Consider the following 21,107-nt stretch of genomic DNA (forward strand, 5'->3'; position numbering starts at 1 on the left):
ATGATGTCTGCACTCTTAAAGATTTTACTGTCTTTGCATCTTCTTTACATGGATAGTCAAGGCTTGTGGTGTAAACTGCTTTAATCCAACCACTGGCCGAGGCCTAGCCTCCCTTGACATCCTGTTTACATGCTTAAATTTGTGATATATTTGCATATATGACTATAGCAGTTTGTAAACTCACTATGCTCTATTTTTAACTTTCCAACTAAAAAGGTTCGGGACCACTGATTTAAAGTACACCTCCCTATGCCAGAGCAATATGGGGAAAAATGTGTGCAGGAGTGGCTAAGTTTAGAGCAATTTATTAATCAAATAGATGAACACTGCCTTGCAAAACTATTCATATCACCACCAGAAGTACATAACTATTATAGGGGGCAATTTATGAAGTGAAATCATGAATGGCTTTCAAAATGTATACCAGTACTTGTAAAAATATTAAAAGTGCATTTGTATTGTGCTGATGTTTTGCTCAGTTGAATCACACACATTCCTTATTTGGATGATGGTTTGAACAGAGCTCTGTCAGATTTTCGACAGAGCTCGAAAATATAACCTAAAGTGTCTTTAGGTTATAAAAGAGTATCCCGAGGTAACCTAAAGGTTATAACTTCATCCCTAAAACCTTTTGGTGTGATCATGTCTTTGTGTTGTTTTAACAAACCTCTGCGAGGAGGTGGACTCTACTTACTTAGGACGTGATTTCTGAAAGCAAGTGAAGCCCTGAATTTTATTTAGGGGTGTCAGGCGACTGAATACATAAACGCAACACATTTTTACATTGGGGAAACTTTAAGAAAAAAAAGCATTTTTTTAGTTATATGGTGACTTTTTGTCCATCGGTAAATCTAATTCGGTTCGGACAGATTATGAAAGTGATATTTTTAAGTTGTGTTTAAAGTGAATACTGCGCCTTTAAAAACGCGGTTCTCTGCTTTGTGTCCTAACTGTCGTCCGGTGGCCACGTATGGCTCCGTCCGTTCATCAGCGGCTAACCAGTCGTGTCCGTTAACCGCCCTGACTTTAAGCCAAGTGTTTATTTGTCTTTAACAAACGTGGTGGACTTTTTTTTATTTTTCTTCTTCTTCGTTTGAAGCGTAGAGGACAAAGTTTTGTCTGAATGTTTCCCGCTGGGACCGTGAAACCGGAGGAGGTGGAGGCGGAGGCGGAGACGGAGGGGGCAAACGGCTGAGGGGTCGTCCTGTCCGGGCAGAGAATCTGATCCGGGATCTGCTGGGCTGTTCAGTCAGACAGACGGCGGCTTCTTCGAGGCTGAATTTACTGATTCACCGGGGAAAACTTTCTCTCTTTTCTCTTCACCGCGGATGATTCAGTTAGAAATACAGAGAGGTTGGGATTAATTTAAAGTAGTTTTGACTTTGTTCGGATTGATCTAGACTTCACACTCTGGAGGTATCGCTCTTCCTACGGACATTTTTGATTCATATATAACTTCTTGTAACTTTTATCACAGCAAGCGGTTCGGGTTTCTTGCACAAAATGGAGAAATACGAGGATTTGGGACTCGAAGCGAGTAAGTTTATCGAAGACTTAAACATGTATGAAGCATCCAGAGATGGCTTGTTTCGAATGAGGAGGGATGCGGGAAATAACCCGGACTTTGAAGAAACTAGGAGGGTTTTTGCCACCAAAATGACCAAAATACACATGCAGAAACAGCAGGAGGAGATGGCCAAAAGCAACCAGGTGATTAAAATGAACGGAGGTCACCACAGCGGCGCTCATTACACCAAGGACAGACCGCCCATCAACAGCTACAGGCAGCCGGGGGAAGCGGCGGCGAAGCCCCCGATCCTTTCGGGCCCGGTGCCGAGCGCCGCGCCGGTGAACCAGTGTGTTCAGGCTGAAGCTCCAGCCAGCAGGGCGTACGGCTACGGAAGCAATTATGATAACAACGAGCGCTTAGAGCCACATTCCTCCCATCACAATAACTCTTCCATGCCAAGTTGTGGAAGTCCAGCTGCCAGTGCTCTGTACTCTGTCTCCCCATCCAGAGAGGGCAAGCTGCCCCCCACTCTCTCAGGGAGCAGTACATCCCACCATCAGCCTCAGCGCCTGCACACATCCTCCACCGTCAGTCCTTCACAAGCAACCAATCAGAGTCCACTGTGCTCTGCCGGGACAGCCAGGGCTTGGACTGGAGAGCCCACTGGTGCTCCAACATCAGAGGGCATCCCTGCCTTTCCTTTGACCGCCTTCACAGGTGATGCTGACTATCATGTGCAGCAGCCTGTGAGTCATTACTTACAATCTGTTAACCACAATGGGCCTGCAGCCACTTCCTTTGTCCCAGAAGTGCCTCAACTTAAAGCCCAGGTGACCTCTGCAGCCCCATGTGCCTCTAAGAACCAGCTTCCAGCTCGGAGCCAAATGCCTGGTGGCGGACAGGTCATGCAGGTCGTCGGTGATGGTCCTGGAGGCCCGTCCTCCCCTAAACCTATCCAGATACCTTCTACCTCTCAGCCTGTGCAGCCGCTGGAGCAGGGGCCCTCTGCAGCTGAAATCAAACTAGAGGCACTTACGAAACAACTGGAAAAAGAGATGGATGCCCAGCCAAGATCAGACTACTTTGGTAAGACTAGCCGACACAAACAAGGGGGCTTCTGTCAGTTTATCATCATCCGAAGGCCAAAAAGCACCCACTCGCATTCAAGGACACAAACCTTTGTTTTTGATTTTATATTATACACACTGACTGCCACATCTCGCACATAAACAAATGTCCTCTATGTTTTCACTGATAAATTCTTGAACTTGTCTTGCAGAACAATTTTTATTTTAGTTTGATAGACAATAATCCTTCATTGTCTTCTCCAAACAAAGCCTTGAGGTGGTAAAAAATGACCAAAACCAGGTAGATGTATGCTTTCTTACTGTCTCTTCCCAGAGATCACTTTATCACCGTTGACACAAGGATAGTAAAACAGCAATTAGAGCTACAAATATCTCCAGTGCAGTGTTTGAGCTCGTGTGTTATCGTGTTTTCCCAGTGTTTACTTTGACTGACAATGGTCTCCGCTGTTTTTAGCTAATGACTTCCATAGACCTGTGCTTGCACATTTTTCAATTCTCCCAAACTGAGCGTTTTAATACCTGCTTGAGCGCGTGTTGAGTTCCACCATTGTTGCCGAGGGTGCAGAGAAACGTCAGTAGAACAGTGATGTTCTGCTCACAGTGCCTCGCAAAAGTTTGTAAACCTGTAGAAGTTTTGCCACATTCTGTCATTTTACAGCCACGACCTGCAATGCATTGGGACTTCATGTGATGGAGAAACAAAAGGTTGCACATATTTGTGATATGGAAGATTTTTTATATGTTTTTTATGCATTAAATGAAAACTGTGGTATGCGTTTAATCAGCCACTTTGAATTAATACCATGTAAAACTCTTATTTTACTCCAAACACATATGCATGTCTTTTGGGATCTGTCTCTTCTCTCTCTGCACATCTACAGACAACAATCATTGCACCTTCCCATAGGTCAATCTCTGTTAGATTGAATGAAAAGTCCTTGAATATTACCAAATTCTCAATGGTATTAAGAATTGGACTTTGACTGGCCCATTCTAGCACATAAATATGTTTAATCTATGTCAAGGACGGACAACCTCAGTCTTAGTTTTAGATGTTACTCGGGTTCAACATCATCAATCATCTCGATTAACTCTGTTAGTTTTTTCTACCACACATAGCAATTTGCATATTGACCAAAAAGTTTTGTTGTGGTTTCATTCGATGATCACCTTCTTCAACATGTTTGCTGTGTCCAGACAAAGAAGTCTGTAAAACAAGACTTCTTTTAGCTTTTTTCAACGTTCGTCTTGTCAATTTTCCACAGAGATCAGATTTCTTCAGTGTGTGACTTTGTCAACAGCTTCTCCTCGCTGTGGATCTCTGCAGCTCCTCCAGAGCTACTAGCTCTCTACCAAGCTACTCTTGTCTGCTTCTGTGATTAACGTTCTCATTGCCCTTATCAGTTCAGATTGTGCAAATGTTCAAGGAAGTATAAATGGCTTTGGACGCTGTAGTTGGGCTTTCAAAAGGATATCCTTCATAGGGTTAGTTTGTAAGCTCTAATCTACAGAAAGAGATGTAAGAACAGATAAAATGTAAAATAAGGGTGCCCTACTTTAGCAGTGTTCTATAATGGATAGTAAATGATAGGTGCATGCGCTATGAAGCAGCTCTGCAAAGCGATCACCGTTTCCTCCTTCCAAGAGGAATTTCATGCTGGAATGTCACGATTGCAATTCACAGTCCTTCTTTGCCCCCCGCCCCCTTTGTGTTGGTGTGTAATGGAAGAAGTTGCAGCGCATGGGACTGTCATGACACGGCTCATAAATATCCTCCTGACGTGAACGTTACAGGCGTGTGGGACACTACAGGACCCATGTGCAGCCAGGATATGTGTAGATTATAAGTAATACACTAAATGTGTATATAAATACACAGTTCTACATGCTCAATCCCACACAGCCCACACATGCAGTTGTTCCTATTTGGAGTTTCCCACCACACTGTGGCTCATTCTGAGTCATGCATTCATGCTAGATTTAAAAAAAAAAACAAAACAAAAAAACAGTGTGGAGGCCTTTTTTCTTGTCGTCGTAAGATATCGTCCTTATTCTGTGAGGAAAATGTACAAGAAAATGCCATTTTTCCTAACTTTAAACACATTTTATATATTTTTGATCAGTACTGCAGTAGCACCGCTGCAGCTGTAAGTTATTAAATTACTTTTTTTTTCTTCTTTTGAGTAAGACTGTGTGCTTCTAAAAGTCTTTGTCGGTGAAACTTTTACCAAGCAGTGTCCTGAAGGCAGATGCATCACAATTCCCATGACTACTCTTTGCCGATCGGCATAACTGCAGATGTAGGTTCTGGGAAATGGTGTTCGGTGCCAAACGGCTGCACTGGGGAAACACGAAGGAATGTCTGCAGGAATTTTTAAAATGAGGCTTTTAGACACAAAAGGGAGGTGTGGTGGTACCCAGACAAGTTCAGGGGTGCCTGGTGTGCAGATGAATGGATGAGTGGACAGTTGGAGAGCTTTGGGGGCAACGTTTGTGGATGTGTCTTTTGTATTTGGCCCCATGGGAATAAAAGAATGCTAGATAATGCTAGGCAAGTTCATCCAAGATGGGGAGAAGTGGTGGGACCAGAGTTTTACACACACATACACACACGCAATCACTGGAGGGTTTAATGTTGTGTTAAGATGAAGGATTAATTTATCCCATCTGGGTGTGGAGTCAAAAAGCACCATATTAGCTCTTCCCAGGGATTTTTTGGCTTCTTCTCTGGCAGGCCTTTTAGAGTCCCTGTCCTGTGTGGGTGTGTGTGTGTGTGTGTGTGTGTGTGTGTGTGTGATAGCCCTTCATGCGCATGTGAGCATCTTTGTGAATATATGGCCTGCGGAAGCTGACAGAATGTAATATCCTGTGTCAGCTCAGAGTTTAGAGTCGCTCTGTGCGCACTGGTGGAAGTTAGGAAATGAATCCATGAATGAAACATTACTGTATATTTTACAGGATTGAAAGTGGATTCCCACTTTCAGTTATCAAGTGATCTATGCAAATGTTGCCCAATGTATTGGGAATAAGTTGACTCTTTTGGAACTTTCAGCATTAAAATTGCTACAGACATGTAGTAATTCTAGTAAAGATATGTAAAAACCCTAAAATAAATAACTCTAATCTCACCCCAATAAATGTACAAATATATTGTCTTCTATCTTAATTCACAGGTTTGAGGTATTCAGAAGTTCATCTTTGATCTCTTCGCATCATTCAGATACAACACTACATTTTATTTAAGTGATATCATGCACTCTATCCGAGTTCCCAAGGCTTTTGTTAGACAAACGGGCCGGTAGTATCACAGATCCCCCGCTGTACTTAACGAGACGTTTTCTCATATATTCCCCCCTTTTTTTCACACCGATCCCACCAGGAGTTTGTTGCCAAAAGTTGCGTCTGTCGTCTGTACAAAATGCATATTTCAATGGAAGTCACAGTACAGTGGAGTAAACTCCACATGTTCATGTTTGTGATGGTTGGACAGAGAAAGCGCTTTTCTGGTAGCACTCCCAAATAACCAATTGGCGTGGATTACTAAATAAAATCTCATAGAAACTCTGATTTAATGAATTTTTAAATAAAAAAAACATATGATTATGTTGCTTTTTTTTTTACATAATTATTTCAACATTGGAGACCCTCATTATGTTCTCAAATTGGAGGTTAAAGGTTTTTTTCAGTGTGAGTTTATGCTACTGCACCATAGCATTTTTCCTCGTCATTAACTAATAAATGTGTGTGTATGTACAGTACGGGCACACTACGCCACCAGTTTTACACATGGACAAGCTGCAGGCTGTAATTGGCTTTTCCATATGCGGCTTTTGAGTCCCAGCAGTGTGAGTCACAGACACCCTGACTCTGTATTCCCGTAGAAACTTCATGGAAAAGTAATTAGATGTAGCAAAGGTCAAAGACATATATTTATTGAGGTTAAAGCACTAGAAAGAGTGGAAATCTTTTGCTGATATTTAAAGTTTGACCTGATAGTAAGACTTCATCTAAAAATTATTTTTCTGATCTGGATATTCTGTTAGAAACTTTCAAGAGAGATCCATGGGTTGGATAGTTGTTAATTTTGTATTTTTTTCCCTGTCTGTGGAATATTTGGCAGTAAGCAGCCATCTATCGAGAGTTTTGACAGCTGGAAAAGGTGAGGAAGGTAGAATGAGAAGTACGGCTGTGTGTTTTGCTTCCCTTCCCCCCAGGTTGAACCCAGGCGCTCCATTTAAAAGGCAGGCTTGTAAATGACCCAAGCAGCAACAAGGGTTGATGCAGAGACAGGAATTTTAATGCATTTAAAAAAACTATTTTGACTTTTAGTGTATCTTTCTAATCAAAAATAAAAAGATAATGAAATGTATATTTTTGTTCAGAGGCAAATCTTAAAGCAAAACATGTTAAATGTACTAAATGTGTTTCTTATCTCATTCGGGCTTTTAGAAAAAGGGATTTAAATGACTAGACTTGCTTATTTTAGTAGTTGATTCTATAACTATGCATGTAAACCAAATAGCTTACATAAGAGCAGCATTCTTTTACTTTCTAATAATATCCTTCTGTTATCTCTAAATCTCCTCCCAACCATTGGAGCCCCAGATGAAGTTTTGTTGTTGTTGAGATGATTCTCAAATTTCTACCAAAATGTTGACTAAATTATAGAAGAAAATTGGCTCAGCAGGGTTATTAAGTGAAACTGTTTTTTGGAGGAGTCAGCCATGTGATGTTTGTTGGATACAGTGGAAACAGAAGGGTCTTTGTCAGTGATTTAGGAGGAGCAGAGTTGGGCGGACCTCCTCTGCTGGGCTCCAATTCAGAGTCCCTCAGGAGTTTTTCTCTATATAAAAAACCACACACACACAAATAACTCGGTGCCCGGGCGCGTACATTCTTAAACTAAAAGGGAAACTCGAGGTCTCAAGGTTTCATCCTCCATCAGTGCCGTAATCCCCTGTGTTGAGTTAGTGGTTGATGACTGGAAGGCCATATAGCCATACCATATCTGACTGAGTTGACACCCATCTTACTGCATCTTAGTGGTGATAAGCTGTCATCGGATTGGTTCTCAAGTTGTGTAGTGGATGCTCAGAGGCATAAATATAGAGCAGGAAAGTGCAGATTTGATCTTTTACCTACTAGAACTGTTTCTGACCAGTCCGTTGAAAATGTCTTTGTAGAACCAAAGGTTCACTCAGACAAATTCCCACATCTGGTTACCAGGATCTGCAAAATTTGAGAAGTGTATCGCTAAGCCTTTCTTTATATAAATATTGGTTACTAAGAACATGCAAGACAGGCAGTCATTTGGAACTACAATATACCATACATTGATATGATTCAATGTATTGTGTAGCTCTACTACTAACCCAATTTATCATCTAAGCTAAGAGAAAGTTGAGCAAGAACAACTGATCCTGAGATTCTTCTGATTATGTACGATTATCGTTTTTCCTGCCTTGACAGATCAAAGTAAGGCTCTATTGTTTTGATTTGATTGTTGTGGTTCTGGTGTTGAATGCTAATGTATAAAGACCAGTTCTAAATCCAGGTTTTGCCTTTCTTTCACCTTTCATCACATTGGTGGTGCTTGACTTTTATTCTTTGTTAGACTTCGTGTGTAGATATAACCAAGTATATAATATTTAGATGAAAATAATAATATGGTTAGGATATAAACTTTGTGTCAAAGGAGGGATGTTTTTACTTCAAAGAAGCATTGCTGCTATGTTGGGCCTCATTTCTCTCAACATCCACATGCTTCTTATTTTTACACATTTTATTGCCTATACTTTGTCTTGAGTGTCCGTGTGATCATTAAACAGACTCCACTCCAGTGTCTTTATATTACGCCAGCCAAGCAGAGTGTGTTGTGAGAGTAGGCACACTTTGATTTTTATCAACTCCTTTTATTAACACAAGTCCAGGTTTCAGAGCCAAGTCAAGCAAACAGACTAGGAAATATTTCCCTCTTTACTAAATCAACTTCCTGACTTTTGTCTAGATAAGCTAATTCTGTGGTGTATTGTGTTTGTTTTAGGATACCTTTTTTTTTTTTTTACTGTTTTTTGTATATGTAGTTGTATTTTTATGTAAATACGTAGTGAAGCCTCTTCATGTCACTATTTTTTGTTCCAGGGCTTTGCGTGAAGTGTAACAAGGCGGTTTACGGAGCTAACCAGGCCTGCCAGGCTATGGGTAGCCTCTACCACGACACCTGCTTCACCTGCAGTGCCTGCAGTAAGTACATACACCTACACACACCATGCCTTCACTGTGAGATTTTGTCTTCTCACTTAAACCCCTTCGGCCCCATATATAGAGCTTATGACTCCTTAATAACAGGCTACTGAGCTCCTGTATCTGTTAAAGAAAGTGGCACCTTCCTCGGTCGTTTCCTTCCCTTCGTAAATGCACACTATTATGGAGGGATTACTATCATGTATTGCTGGTGTTTGGTTTGCGGGTGTGTCGGTCTATCTTTGAGCCCACACAAAGACAGAGTTGAGCTATTTACCTGCCCAATTTATCAACCTGCCAATTGAATACCATTTTTTTGGGATGAAAAGAATCAGAACTCAACGCTGAAAGTCGCTGCTTGACATATATCTTCACTACTACTGAGAAACCTTGAGACCACTTATTGCTTCTAGAAGCAATAACACAACATTTCCCTTTTACACAGTGTGCTTACATTTGTAATTACTCTGAAAATGTAGAATTTTATAATAGTCTTGATCAGAAATTCTCCAGTGAAATGTTTTTCTTTATATTTTTGCTCTATTATCACTAAATTTCTGTGCACTCTCTCCCTGGACTGAAAAAAACATTTCAAGAAGGTCTTTTGAAGAAAAAAAAAAAACAAATATATGACTGTCTTGCAAATGTATTAATACTTGAACTTTCTGAGGTCACATGGACAAACTTTATAGTATTTTATTGGGAATTTGTGCAATAGAACAGCAGCAAGTGCTGGATAGTTATGAAGTGCAACAAAAACTGTCTATAGGTGTCTTCTCATTTCATAAATTTTTTAAATTCATGCTTCGTATTAGATATTATCCCAATCAAAATATTTCTCTTGACCAGAATCTTCATGTGTAGAACAGAATGACTGAAATATGACCTGGCTCCTCACGACGGCAAATTAAAATCTCTGCTCCAGTTATCAACTCATGGGTATGCCGAGTATTTGTGCCACTGTTTTGGCGAACCCCCGCTGAGACTCATTGTTCTCCTGTTCCTTTGACCTCAGACAGTTATGCTCTGAAACATGTGATAAACATCTCTTGTTTTCCCCAGCCTCTCTGTCCTGCGTATGAGACGGGAGATAAAAGAGAACGGAGGCATTGTGGCTCAGATTGAGGCTGATGTCTGACATTAGGTGGGGTAGAAGGGGGGTCGTAGTTTACACACTACATACCTCTCATAGCTTGCTGCATGTGAGTGCACTAGGGTTGTGCTCGCTTTAAGTGGCCACGGGAAAAAAAAAAAAAAACATCTCGTCCAGAGAGGAATGCAGGAATAGGGGCCCATGTAGGTCCAACAAAGTGTAAATAGATGGAGGACAGTGTGTGGACAGGGCAGCCATTCAGCTGGAGCATGCAGCATCGCACCACGCGCAGCCATGAACGACGAAGGCAACTCCAATGTTGTCAACGTTTTGTGAAGCTTTAATTTGCCAGTACTGATTTTAGCAGCTTTGGTTTTTTTCTTTAAGGAACTTTGCTCTTGCTTTCATTAGCGGTCATCTATTATTCATTTTAGCTATGAATATCATTAACAGGATTTTCTTCTACTGTTGTGTTCTTTTCCACAACATCGGAAATTTTAGTAAAGGAAGTTTCAACATGTTCAAATGTGCGTTATTGAAGTGAACAAACTAGAAGCCATCTACATGGACGAAAACTCTGTAGCTTTACAGTGCAGTAAAATGATGGTACAGTCGACCCCCGCCTACTTGTGGCTCAGTATTTGCAGATTTTTCTGTAGAATGTGACTCCAAATTATTTGCGGAAGACCCACCTCTTCATTGATATCTTTGTTTTTGTGCAGCATGTCTAAAATATTCAAAGGAAAATTTATCTTGAGAAGCTGAAATATCTAGGCATAATGCTACTTGACACACTATTGGCTGACATTTGCAAAGCAGCCAGTACAGGAGCGCCATCTATTTTCCTTGGCAGTGATACAAAGCTGAAGTTGGCTTCTGATTGTAGTTTCCTATTCAGGAAATGGCTAAAGGGCAAGCCTGGACTTAATTATTCTACACTATTAGCCGATTTGTTCAAACCCCTTTTGTGATCTGCGAAACCTGCGTTTCTTACCTGGAAAAAAATCGGATTTGGGAGTTTTTGTTCAGTCGGTTATTCGGGAGGGGATGATCAAGAGCTGATTCTGGTCACCAGCTGATTTCTGTTTGATTACTAGCCAGAGCTGATGCTGCACTTTGCTGCAGGGTGGATAATGAGAGATAGAATCAGCCACAGTTGGAGGCTGAGCCCCATCCTCTCTGAAAACAAACTCTGAAATTCGATACACAGAAAACCGACTGCTCTGACCACCAGTCTCATTCACACTCCCACCAAGGCCTCCAAATATTCCTCTTTGTCAGTTTGCTACAAATTAGCGTCTCTACCAGAAAAGAGAATGATTGAGAGCGAGGCTGAATCTTAGCTTTAAGACGTTTTATTTTCAGGAGAGAGGGTGTCTCAGTTGAGTAATTAGCTGAGGGGAAAGAGGGAGAATCAGGGCGACGGCTCGAGGCGTCCCACGGTCACTTTGAATTGATTATGTCGTTTTTCATGAATGGGATTAGTCTTGAGGGCTAACAGAATGGTTTTAATTAGAAAAATGGCTTTGTGATTTGTTCTGTCCCACAGGTGTTTTACATTTTTATGAAAGAACTACAGTCATAGTCCTTTCTGGTGCTTTTTGAGCCATCAGTCCTGACGCCTGACTTTAATTAAGCCCTTATCTTTTCAGAAAAGCTTCTAGTTTTCCTTCTTTAACTCACTGGGGTAAAAAAAGAGACAGGAATTTGAAGACGAGAAAGACCCAGAGCTTACTTCCCCTTATCCAAACTGACTTTAACAGAGGACTTTGGTCTGAGACATTTGGTCAATAATTACCCAAGTTTTACACCTTGAAAAATGACTTGAATGACACAATGTAGTTATTTCTTATTCTCATTAAGTCAGATCATGTGAATAATTGAACACTTAAAAAATAATTGAATGAAATGAATTTGTATTAAGTACTAACTTTTACTGCAATTTGTTGTGCTACTTTGCAAGTTAACTGTGATTAATCTGTCAATCCGGAAGTAGCCGTGTGTATCCAGATAATCAGGTGAACAGCAGGAAAGAAGGGTTCTCCTGTCGGCTCCTTCCAAAACCCCCACCTACCCCATCTACCCCACCCACCTTACCCCACTCAGAAAATGTGAGGAATGTTCCCTCTTCCTGTGGGACCTGGTCAAGAATAGCTATGTGAAGTAAGCAAGAAAGAAGCTTTTGCAAGTGTGTGTGTGTGTGTGTATTGATATAAGACGTGAGATCCAGACCATACACAGACAGACAGGAAACCTACCAACCATGTGGAACGACTCTGGAACGGAACAAAGAGGGGAGTTTTTGTGGGCTTTGGCCTGTTCTCGCCGTGAAATCAAACAGAGCAGAGTGCTTAATCTCTTACACCTGTCTGGTAATTGGACGCAATCAGTTTTTTCCACCTACGTGTTCGATCCAGATGCATTTCTCGTCCCGACCGCGGCAGGCTGTCCTGCATCCCAACGCAGTATTAAATGAATACTCCAGCACACCATAAATCCTCACCCTTTGATTTATCTCCTTGGATATGGTGAATATTACAACAGGGCCCATTACCTTCCAATGGCTGTAATTAATCTCTAAGCTCCACATGCTGTAGTCCTGGTACGATTAAAAAAAAATAAAAAATTCAGATTCGGATCGTAGCTCATGCAGGATTTTCCACTCTGACATCTTTACGACTTTCCTTTTTCTTAGTCTGCTTTAATTTACTTTCTCCTCATATCTTTATGATGAATAAAGAATGTGTTTTCACAGGTGACAAAAAGGTTCTAGGTAATCTTATGGTGATAAATGAAATTTATTTTTTTCTTGTTTTTCCAGGTCGAAGGCTAAGAGGGAAGGCCTTCTACTACGTTGGAGGGAAGGTTTTCTGTGAAGAGGACTTCCTGGTAGGTGATCAATATATAATCAATATTGTCAGTCCCTCTATTTGTGTGTTCTTATTGAGGGAGGTTAACAAGAAGACCTTGTGGGGTGCTGCGCCACTAACAATAAAGGCATGAACTTCCAACTCTGACCTTGTGATCCGTTTCTAGCGCCTAATGCAGCCGCTTCATGTCAGTTTGCTCCTGTGGTCGCAGCTGGAAGGAGGTCAGTAACTTGAGAAGCTGTTTAGCTTTGCTTTATGGGTTAGAGGGCAGTTGGGCCATTTTCACCGGTCAAATATGACAACAAGCACTTTGCAAAAACCTCTGGGAGGATTACATTAAAAACAATGCAACCAAAAGTTGAGGTTATTGTTATAAAACGATGGCTCCCAATAAATCAGAAAGAATGAACAAAATAATTTATTTAAAAATCTGTATGAGATGTATTGATGACATGTAGGGTGTTTTGTTAGTTTAATTTATGTTAGTTTACATGATTAGGGCTTATAGCTTTTGAAAACTCCAAATTCAGTTTAATAAGACATTAGTTTTTTTAATTGAAAAAAAAATCATGTAAAAGACTTTTTACTGCTGATCTGTGTACTAATAGGAAGTTAAGTGGAAGAAAAAAATGTGGCAGAAGAAAGATTCAGAAGGTTTAGTCAGTCCTAAATCACTGACTATAGTCTGTGATTTAGGACCCAGCACACACACATTCCTTGAGTTAAGCCACTTCTAAACCAGACCCAATATTAGCATATGACCTTGGCTGAGGAGGAAAAAGACTGGTCCATTTTCTTAGTTGAAATCTTTCCTTTTTTTCATTTTGTACTGGATTACAAATGACATGGAAATTATAATTTCCATGTCATTTGTAAAGCAATTTCCTGAGCCTGGAGGAAGACTGGAGGAGTGCAGGTTCCAAGCTGCTTGAAGTCCAGGGTGTATTTCTGCAGTCAGTGATGGTTTGGGGAGCCGAGAGGCTTTTATCTCTTGACTTTATTGTGTTTCTTATGTTGGTTTTATGTTTTGTATGGTTTTAAGGTTGACTTCTATTGTACAGCGCTTTGTGATTTTATGTCTGTGAAAACCGCTTCATAAATAAACTTTACTTACTTACTATGTCATCTGCTAGTGTTGTTGATGTCCATCATGTCTTATCAATCCAAGTCGGCGCATCCATCAATCAGAAAATTACTGAGCACTTCATGACTTCTTCTGATGACAATTTTTATAGAAAGGCTGATTTTTCTTTTCCAGCAGGACGTGGCAACCATCTGCAGTCAAAAGTGCCAATACTTTGTTCATTAATTACTCCATCACTCTGCTTGATTGGCCAGTGAATTGGCCTGACATCGAGCCTGCAGAAAATATGTGCAGCGTTGTCAAGAGGAAGAAGAGGGCCACATGATCCAAGAATGCAGATGAGCTGGAAGCCATCATTAAAGCAACCTGGGCTTTTTATAATAATAATGAATAACAATAGACTTTAGCCAGTACGATCCCATTCAGATACACTGTATCTACTCATCAGGACCACAGGCTGACCATCTTCAAGCAACCGTTTATTGATGCAGGATTTCATGCAAAAGGAGCCAAAGTGTTTAGAGATGATATTCTGGTTGAATGCTTTCCAGCTGTTCAAAGCAATAGCTTATTTTAACAGGCTGACGCGCACAGGCAGCATGTGGCTGATCAGATCTCAGACTAAAAGAGACTGAAGTCTCATTCTCTGCCACCAGATTCAAAGGAACTTTTTATCTTTTTTTCCCTCCCTGCAGTACTCTGGTTTCCAGCAGTCTGCTGATAAGTGTAACGCATGTGGACATCTGATCATGGACATGGTAAGTGTCTGTTTCTCCTCTCTTTGGCCGACTGGGTGTGTGACTCAGAAACTTCTGATGTATTTTCCCCTCAGTGCAGTCTGTGTGTGCACATGTGGATTTAAAACCTGTGTGGACAGGTTGCACAGTCTGTGTTGAACACAGCAGCAGGCGGACACAAAGTGGAGAAAGAGGTTTAAATGATGTCATTAAATAAGGGACTTCTCTGGAAATAAATCTGCAGGTGTTGCACTTAAGTAGATAATGTCTCCATATTCTCAACAATATAGACTTCTATGTGTAAACACACATACATCATTGAGTCTTGTTTTTTATGTAAATATTGTACGTTTCTTTAAAAATGGCCTGCGTGATTTCTTCTTGTATTAAGACGGTTTAGCTTGAATTTATTCTGTTAAGGACAATCACAAAAAAATAGACTTAATGGTACAATTCAACAATACTGTATTTTGATGCCAAACTATTTTCACCAACTTATCAACCAGTTTGACACAAAGGTGTAAAATGTGGACAGAAGCGTGTTAATGTCCTTAATCTGACTCTGTCTGCAGATCCTGCAGGCTCTGGGGAAGTCGTACCACCCCGGCTGTTTCCGCTGTGTGATCTGCAACGAGAGCCTCGATGGAGTGCCCTTCACTGTGGACACGGAAAACAAGATCTACTGTGTCAAGGACTACCACAGGTGAACAAATAGTCACATACTTCAGACTTTGCTACATTTTGTCGCATTGCAGCCACAAACTTTTATTTATGCAGATTTTATAGGTAGATTAACACAAATCAACACGACTGTAAAATGCGAGGAAAACAAATGTTGGTTTGCGAAATGATTTATAGACAAAAATCTGAAATTATTCCCCGTTTGACCTTTACAGAAGCTTCCTATTTAATAAATAGCTAATCTGTGTGAAACAGAAGTCCAGTTGAAATCCAGCCGTTTAGTAAACAAACGGCATCGTGAAGAGCGATAAAACACATCAGGAGGTCAGTGAGTTTAAAGCAGGTTCAGGTTATAATCAGTATCTGAAGATTTGAAGATCTCACAGAGCTCTGGTCAATCCATTAACCACAAATGGAAAGAGTACATCCTAAAATGACTGCCTGGGCAGTTGGGAGGGAGGGTCAGTTGTGAGTTTGGAAACCCTATTCTTCACCAGTTATGGGGAAACTGCTCAGAGTTGATGGAGAGAACTAAATAACAGATGTTCATGGAATAAAATCTCCAGAAAGGCGCTAAAGGTTTTAGGCTTGTGGGAAGGATCACCCCAAACAGACGGACAGAGCTGCATTGAAACAGCTCTGATCAAAGTATGTTATATAAAAATATAATTGTGTTTCACACATCAACCACTAAATGGTGAGTCATTACATAATAAAACCAATAAATGACTGAGGCGGAGCGAAGAAGGCTAATTAGTTTGAGCTATTTTTCAAATGTCTGTAAAAGAAATTGTTAGAAATATACCACAATAACTCTGCGTCTGTAAAAGCATCAAAAATGAATCTACAAAGTATTGACTTGGGGGATGCTGAATACACCACACTTTTCAGATTTTTATTTAAAAACTTTTCCATTGTCTTTATAATTATTTTTGTTGCTCAGTTATAAAATTTTGATAAAATACAGTAAGGCATGTGGTTGTAACGTGAGAAAATGTGAAAAAGGTTTGAGGAGAAATGAAAAGTTTTGCACTGCAGTTTGGCTACATGAGAGCCCGGCCTCAGTATTCTGGGCTGAATAACTAAAACGTGACACCGTGTCAAGTATGTGGGGTCTCGTGGGTCCCAGCACAAACTGTCAACTTTGTTATAATTATACCGCCGGTGAAGGCTGAGTCCGTGAAGGCCCGACTGAGCTCTCAGAGGCTGCTCTAGGCCACGTTTGGCAGACACATGAGAACGAGAGGGGGAGAAAAGATCACTGTTCAGCTCTAGGTGTAAAGAGCAGCACGGACTCAGCTGCTCAGGTGCGAAAGCACAAAATCCAGGTCTGCTGCTGATATTTGTCCAAAAATAAAAGTCCTCTCTGTTCTTGAAGGTGTTTACAACTCAAGAAAACAGACACAAACTTCTCCCTCTGATCATGAGTGAAGGTTTTCAGTATTTCTCAGTCGGTTGCAGCTGGCGCTCTGTGTGGACAGCTCGTCCAGCACCATGTAGCATGTGCCTGTTGGCAGCTCCCACATGTTCTCCTCCCTGATTGAATCAGACGAGCCTTATTACATGTACAGTGAATGTTTGTTTGCAGCCACGATCGCTCACGCTGAACTGAGCCTCGTTGTATCCTCGGAGATCCTGTCATGTGTGGAGAATTTAATTTGCGTTTCATTTCTCCCACTCTTCCTTCCAGTACATCTGCAAAGCCAGCAACTCGCTCTGTGTGTTAGGATCTTTGAATCTAGTCAGAGAAGAAATGCCTGGAGTTCAATGAGTTAAAGAATTCAAAAATATTAATAGGAGTCCTTCTTTGGAAATTGCTGGAAAAAGATCCAAAGTTACTTGTTTATTTTTTTCAATTTAAAAAAACTAAGTTTCTCTTTCCATTAGGGTCCTAGCTCCTAAATGTGCAGCCTGTAACCAGCCAATCCTGCCCTCAGAGGTGAGCAGTTTTTCCACACCTTTTTCTTTTTTTATGATGCTTAAATTGTACAGTTGTGACCCAAGGTTTTGAGAAAGTCAGAAATGTAGTTTTTCTTAAACTACATCAGGGTTGTAGAAAAATAATGATGTTTGTGTTTCTGGGATTTCTTTTGCACGCCGACACTTTCTTAAGATTATTCTCTCCTCCTCTCCTTTAAGTTCCTGATGATTTAATGAATGTTTAATTTGAGTGCAGTTTTACTTGGCAGTAATATCCTGTCCTGAGAAGCCATTTTGATGTAATAGTGACATCACGTTTTGTTGGCGGTAAACATGGTTTAAAAGCCTGATTTAAAGCAGAACGACCGTAATGTATCCGTCCTTGTTAACATTTACCTCCGATTTAAAATGCTTATTATTTAAAAGCCTTTTGTCCATAAGTTAACTTTCATTAATCTAGGGATTATTTGCATTTCATCTGATCACTCTTCATAGTAAACTCGACTGAGTTGAAATTACTAGCACGTTGTAAAACTGTATTGATTTGCCTTAAAGTATATCAGAGTTGTATCTTCAGAGGATGGGCATATTTAATTGACTGTTCAGTTAAGCACAATATCTGTTTTATATTATAAAAATATAGGCTTTATATTTCAGAAGCTGTACAAATAAAAGGTACAGCAGAACAAAACGCAGCAACATTTGCTCTTAAAAAAAATCCAATTCTGGTGTCCTTTTATCAGAGTGCAGAGTCGAACTAGACCTTTCAGCTGCCTCTGCTGAGCTCGGCTCTGATTTCCTTTCAGGGCTCTGATGAAACCATCCGAGTCGTATCCATGGACAAAGACTACCACGTAGAATGCTACCACTGTGAGGTGAGTCACAAACTGGAAATGAAGCTTTGTACTTGACAGTGTGCGTTTGGTGACTTTGAGCTTTGGAGTCTGAGCAGCTCATTAAAGGAAGTTTAATGAGTAGATCCCTAATCTTAATTACAGTCTTCATAATTATGCAGTGCTGAGTCAAGCAGGTACGTAGAAGATTTTTTCCCCTTCTCTAGTCTGATTGACAGCAGCTTTGCTCTGATTTTATCAGAGTACAATCTGAGTAATGTAGCTGTGGTCTTTCTTAAATAGCTGGAGATGAGATTTGTCAGGTTGGGGGTAATCTGTGGTTTTCGTGGATCTCCTTTTGTTTCCACACCATTACTTTTTGCGTTTTTAGCAGCCGTAAATATTTACAATCAACCAAATTTGTCTGTTACTGTAAGGCGAAGGGATGAGTTTTAACAGTGAGTTCTTAAAAACTTCAATCACTGCATTCTTCAACATCTAAAAGTGAACAGATAGCTTCACCAAATGTTCGATGTCTTTTCCTTTTCTTTGCTTCATTCATCTTTATGTGCAGCTCTTCACACTAAATGGTTGAAGAAAATAAACATGTAAAAAAGTATTCATCCCCTTGTATGTTTTATTCTTATATTGCTTTTACAAATCTATCTGGATGCACAAAATTTGACTTTAAAACTCAATACAATAATAAAACTCAAAGTGAAAATTGAGTTTTACAAAATGTGAAAATGAAAAGATTTTACATTAAAATAAGTGCATAAATTTTCTCCCCCTGTAATGTGACTGACCTAATTCAACAGAGGTCCAGCCAATAAGTGCTAGTAGTCTCATATAATGGAGATCACCTGACTATATGACTGTGATTGCAGTATAAAGACTCTCGAGTCTGGAAAGTCCAGTCACTGGTACGTCGGTATTCCTGGCTGTAATTACAGCATGAAGTCAAAGGAACTCTCCAAGCAAATCAGAGAAAAAATATGTTATTAAAAAGTATAGGTCAGGGGATGGCTATAAAAAAAATCTCTAAGGACCAGAGATGGATGGAATATGATCCACCAGGTTGTCCTCACTATCTGAGTTACAGAGCAAGAATTAGACCAGAGAGAGGACAAGTCTGGCTACGCTGAGGTGTAGCCAGAGGATATTTAACCCTTTTGTGTTTACAAAAGGGTTAAAGGGTGTGTACTCAAGGGTGTGATTACTTTTATGTTAAAGTAGAACACAAAGTTGGATATCCTTTTGATTGTAAGCAGATGATTCACTCTGATTCGTTGACTAGGACTGCAAGATGGAGCTGAATGATGAAGAGGGTCACCGCTGCTACCCCCTGAACGGCCACCTCCTCTGCCACTCCTGCCACCTGAAGCACATCAAGCCCGGCTGTCCGCCTGCAGTCCCTGCCTCCACATACTGACAGCTCTGTGGGTGGAGGGCGACACCTGGTGGTTCTGAACAGGGACTACTAAGCTTGGCAGCAGCGGTGGATGTGTTCGTTCTTGTTGTAGAGAATTGATGGGTTTATTATGTCACTCTCTTGAGTAGTGCTGTGTATTTGGAGGAGATCATTAATGAAGTTATGTTTATGTAGGGAGGAAACGGTAATAAAATATTGATTACACCAAAGCCCTACTTTGAAAGCAGAGACAGCTTGCAGACTTTGCAGAAGTGTTGCTATTTAATTATTTTTCAAGAGATCAGCTTTTTTTTCTTTGTAAATATTTTCTGATCTACTAATTTTCTATTTAGAATGCCTTCAAGTTCACATTTGTGCCTCTGTAGCTTTCATAACTTCCAGTTTAATTCAGGTACAAGAGTTCTCCTTTTACAGGTTTTGATACCTAAATTCATGAATTCAGTCAAACATTACTGACAATTATGATTTTGATCAGGAAAAATCATTTCTGTCATAAACTTCTTTAACTTTTTTTATTTTGTCTCTGCATAGGTTTCTTTATGTTTTTGCTTGGCAGAACAAAAGTTTTAATTTTCTTGATGTAAATATTGTGCAAACCAAACGACTCCTAGACACAACCACCTCACATTGGTGTCAGATAAGGTCTTTAACCTTATCTGAATTAGAAAGTCTCTTCTAAGGGCTTTCTAATTCACATCAATGCACATCTACTTCTCTTCCTACATCTGAAAAATTAATCTCTAAAATATCTGCTGCATCTATTTTTTTGTTTCCCTCACAGTTGTAAATACTAATTGCTTTTCTTTGATTTTCTAAATAACATTAGGTTGGCAGAACTTGGTATTTATTTTTTTTAAGATGCATATATTCTGGGCTGTTGTTCCTTGTTTATTTTGATACAATATAGCTTGATTATAAAAGACAGATAAAGAATTTGTTAACCCTCCTGTTATGTTCGTTTCTGAGGTACAGCAATAATGTTCGTGGGTCAATTTGACCCGGGGAGTGTTTAATCATGCAATAGTGTCAGAAACCAAAATATTCCTCCAAAACATTTTTCTATCTGATTATTAACTCCAATACTAACCATTTCAATTCATATTTGTGCAATGATGTTTGATTATTTCTCCCAAATTAAGGATCAATGACAACAACTTACTCATTTACTCATTTGGACATAAAAAATGGAATTTGCATTTTTAATATTTACTGAATAAATCCTAGACACAAAAAAACTATAATTTCCTTGAAATTGATTTTTGGTAAATATTTTTATATTACACTTTTTTTTTTTCAATGGGTGATCTTTATAATTGAACTTGAGACACACAAACTGTTCAGGGTCAAATTGACCCGCTGATTAAAATCAAGATAAATGAGTCATGCAGAGAGTATTTATGTTTCCCTCCACTTCTGCTGAGTGTCACTCAGTGTGGGTGGAGTTTGTCCACAGGAACAGAAGAAGTTCTCCTCAAATGTTGTGTGAACACCTGCTTTCTCGCAGTTTCCTAGTGAAGTAAAGAGAATAGTGAGAAAGTGGGCTTGTGTGTGTCGGGGTGTGCATGGATGTGTGTGGTGTTTGTGTGGTGAAATATAGTTCATAGCTGCAAGGAAAC

The 21,107-nt window shown here is 40.0% G+C and overlaps 1 protein-coding gene across 1 annotated transcript; it reads left to right on the forward strand.

Moving 5' to 3' along the window:
• Positions 1-806: 806 nt before the first annotated feature.
• On the forward strand, positions 807-20,003 carry limd1a (LIM domains containing 1a). The gene is made up of 8 exons (XM_028013285.1): positions 807-2,596; positions 8,740-8,841; positions 12,756-12,823; positions 14,584-14,646; positions 15,198-15,328; positions 17,194-17,245; positions 18,033-18,101; positions 19,357-20,003. The coding sequence occupies exons 1-8, from the start codon at positions 1,504-1,506 to the stop codon at positions 19,489-19,491; spliced, it is 1,713 nt and encodes a 570-aa protein (XP_027869086.1). The 5' UTR covers positions 807-1,503; the 3' UTR covers positions 19,492-20,003.
• The last annotated feature ends 1,104 nt before the right edge of the window (positions 20,004-21,107 follow it).

This window comes from Xiphophorus couchianus, chromosome 3, assembly GCF_001444195.1.
Source record: "Xiphophorus couchianus chromosome 3, X_couchianus-1.0, whole genome shotgun sequence".
NCBI lineage: Eukaryota > Metazoa > Chordata > Actinopteri > Cyprinodontiformes > Poeciliidae > Xiphophorus > Xiphophorus couchianus.

Bases quoted from the DNA above. Each gene is read 5' to 3' on its own strand.
- limd1a (XM_028013285.1), top strand. From the start codon at position 1,504: ATGGAGAAATACGAGGATTTGGGACTCGAAGCGAGTAAGTTTATCGAA. The intron at 8,842-12,755 runs GTAAGTACATAC...TTGTTTTTCCAG, and splicing joins CTTCACCTGCAGTGCCTGCA to GTCGAAGGCTAAGAGGGAAG. The intron at 14,647-15,197 runs GTAAGTGTCTGT...CTCTGTCTGCAG, and splicing joins GACATCTGATCATGGACATG to ATCCTGCAGGCTCTGGGGAA.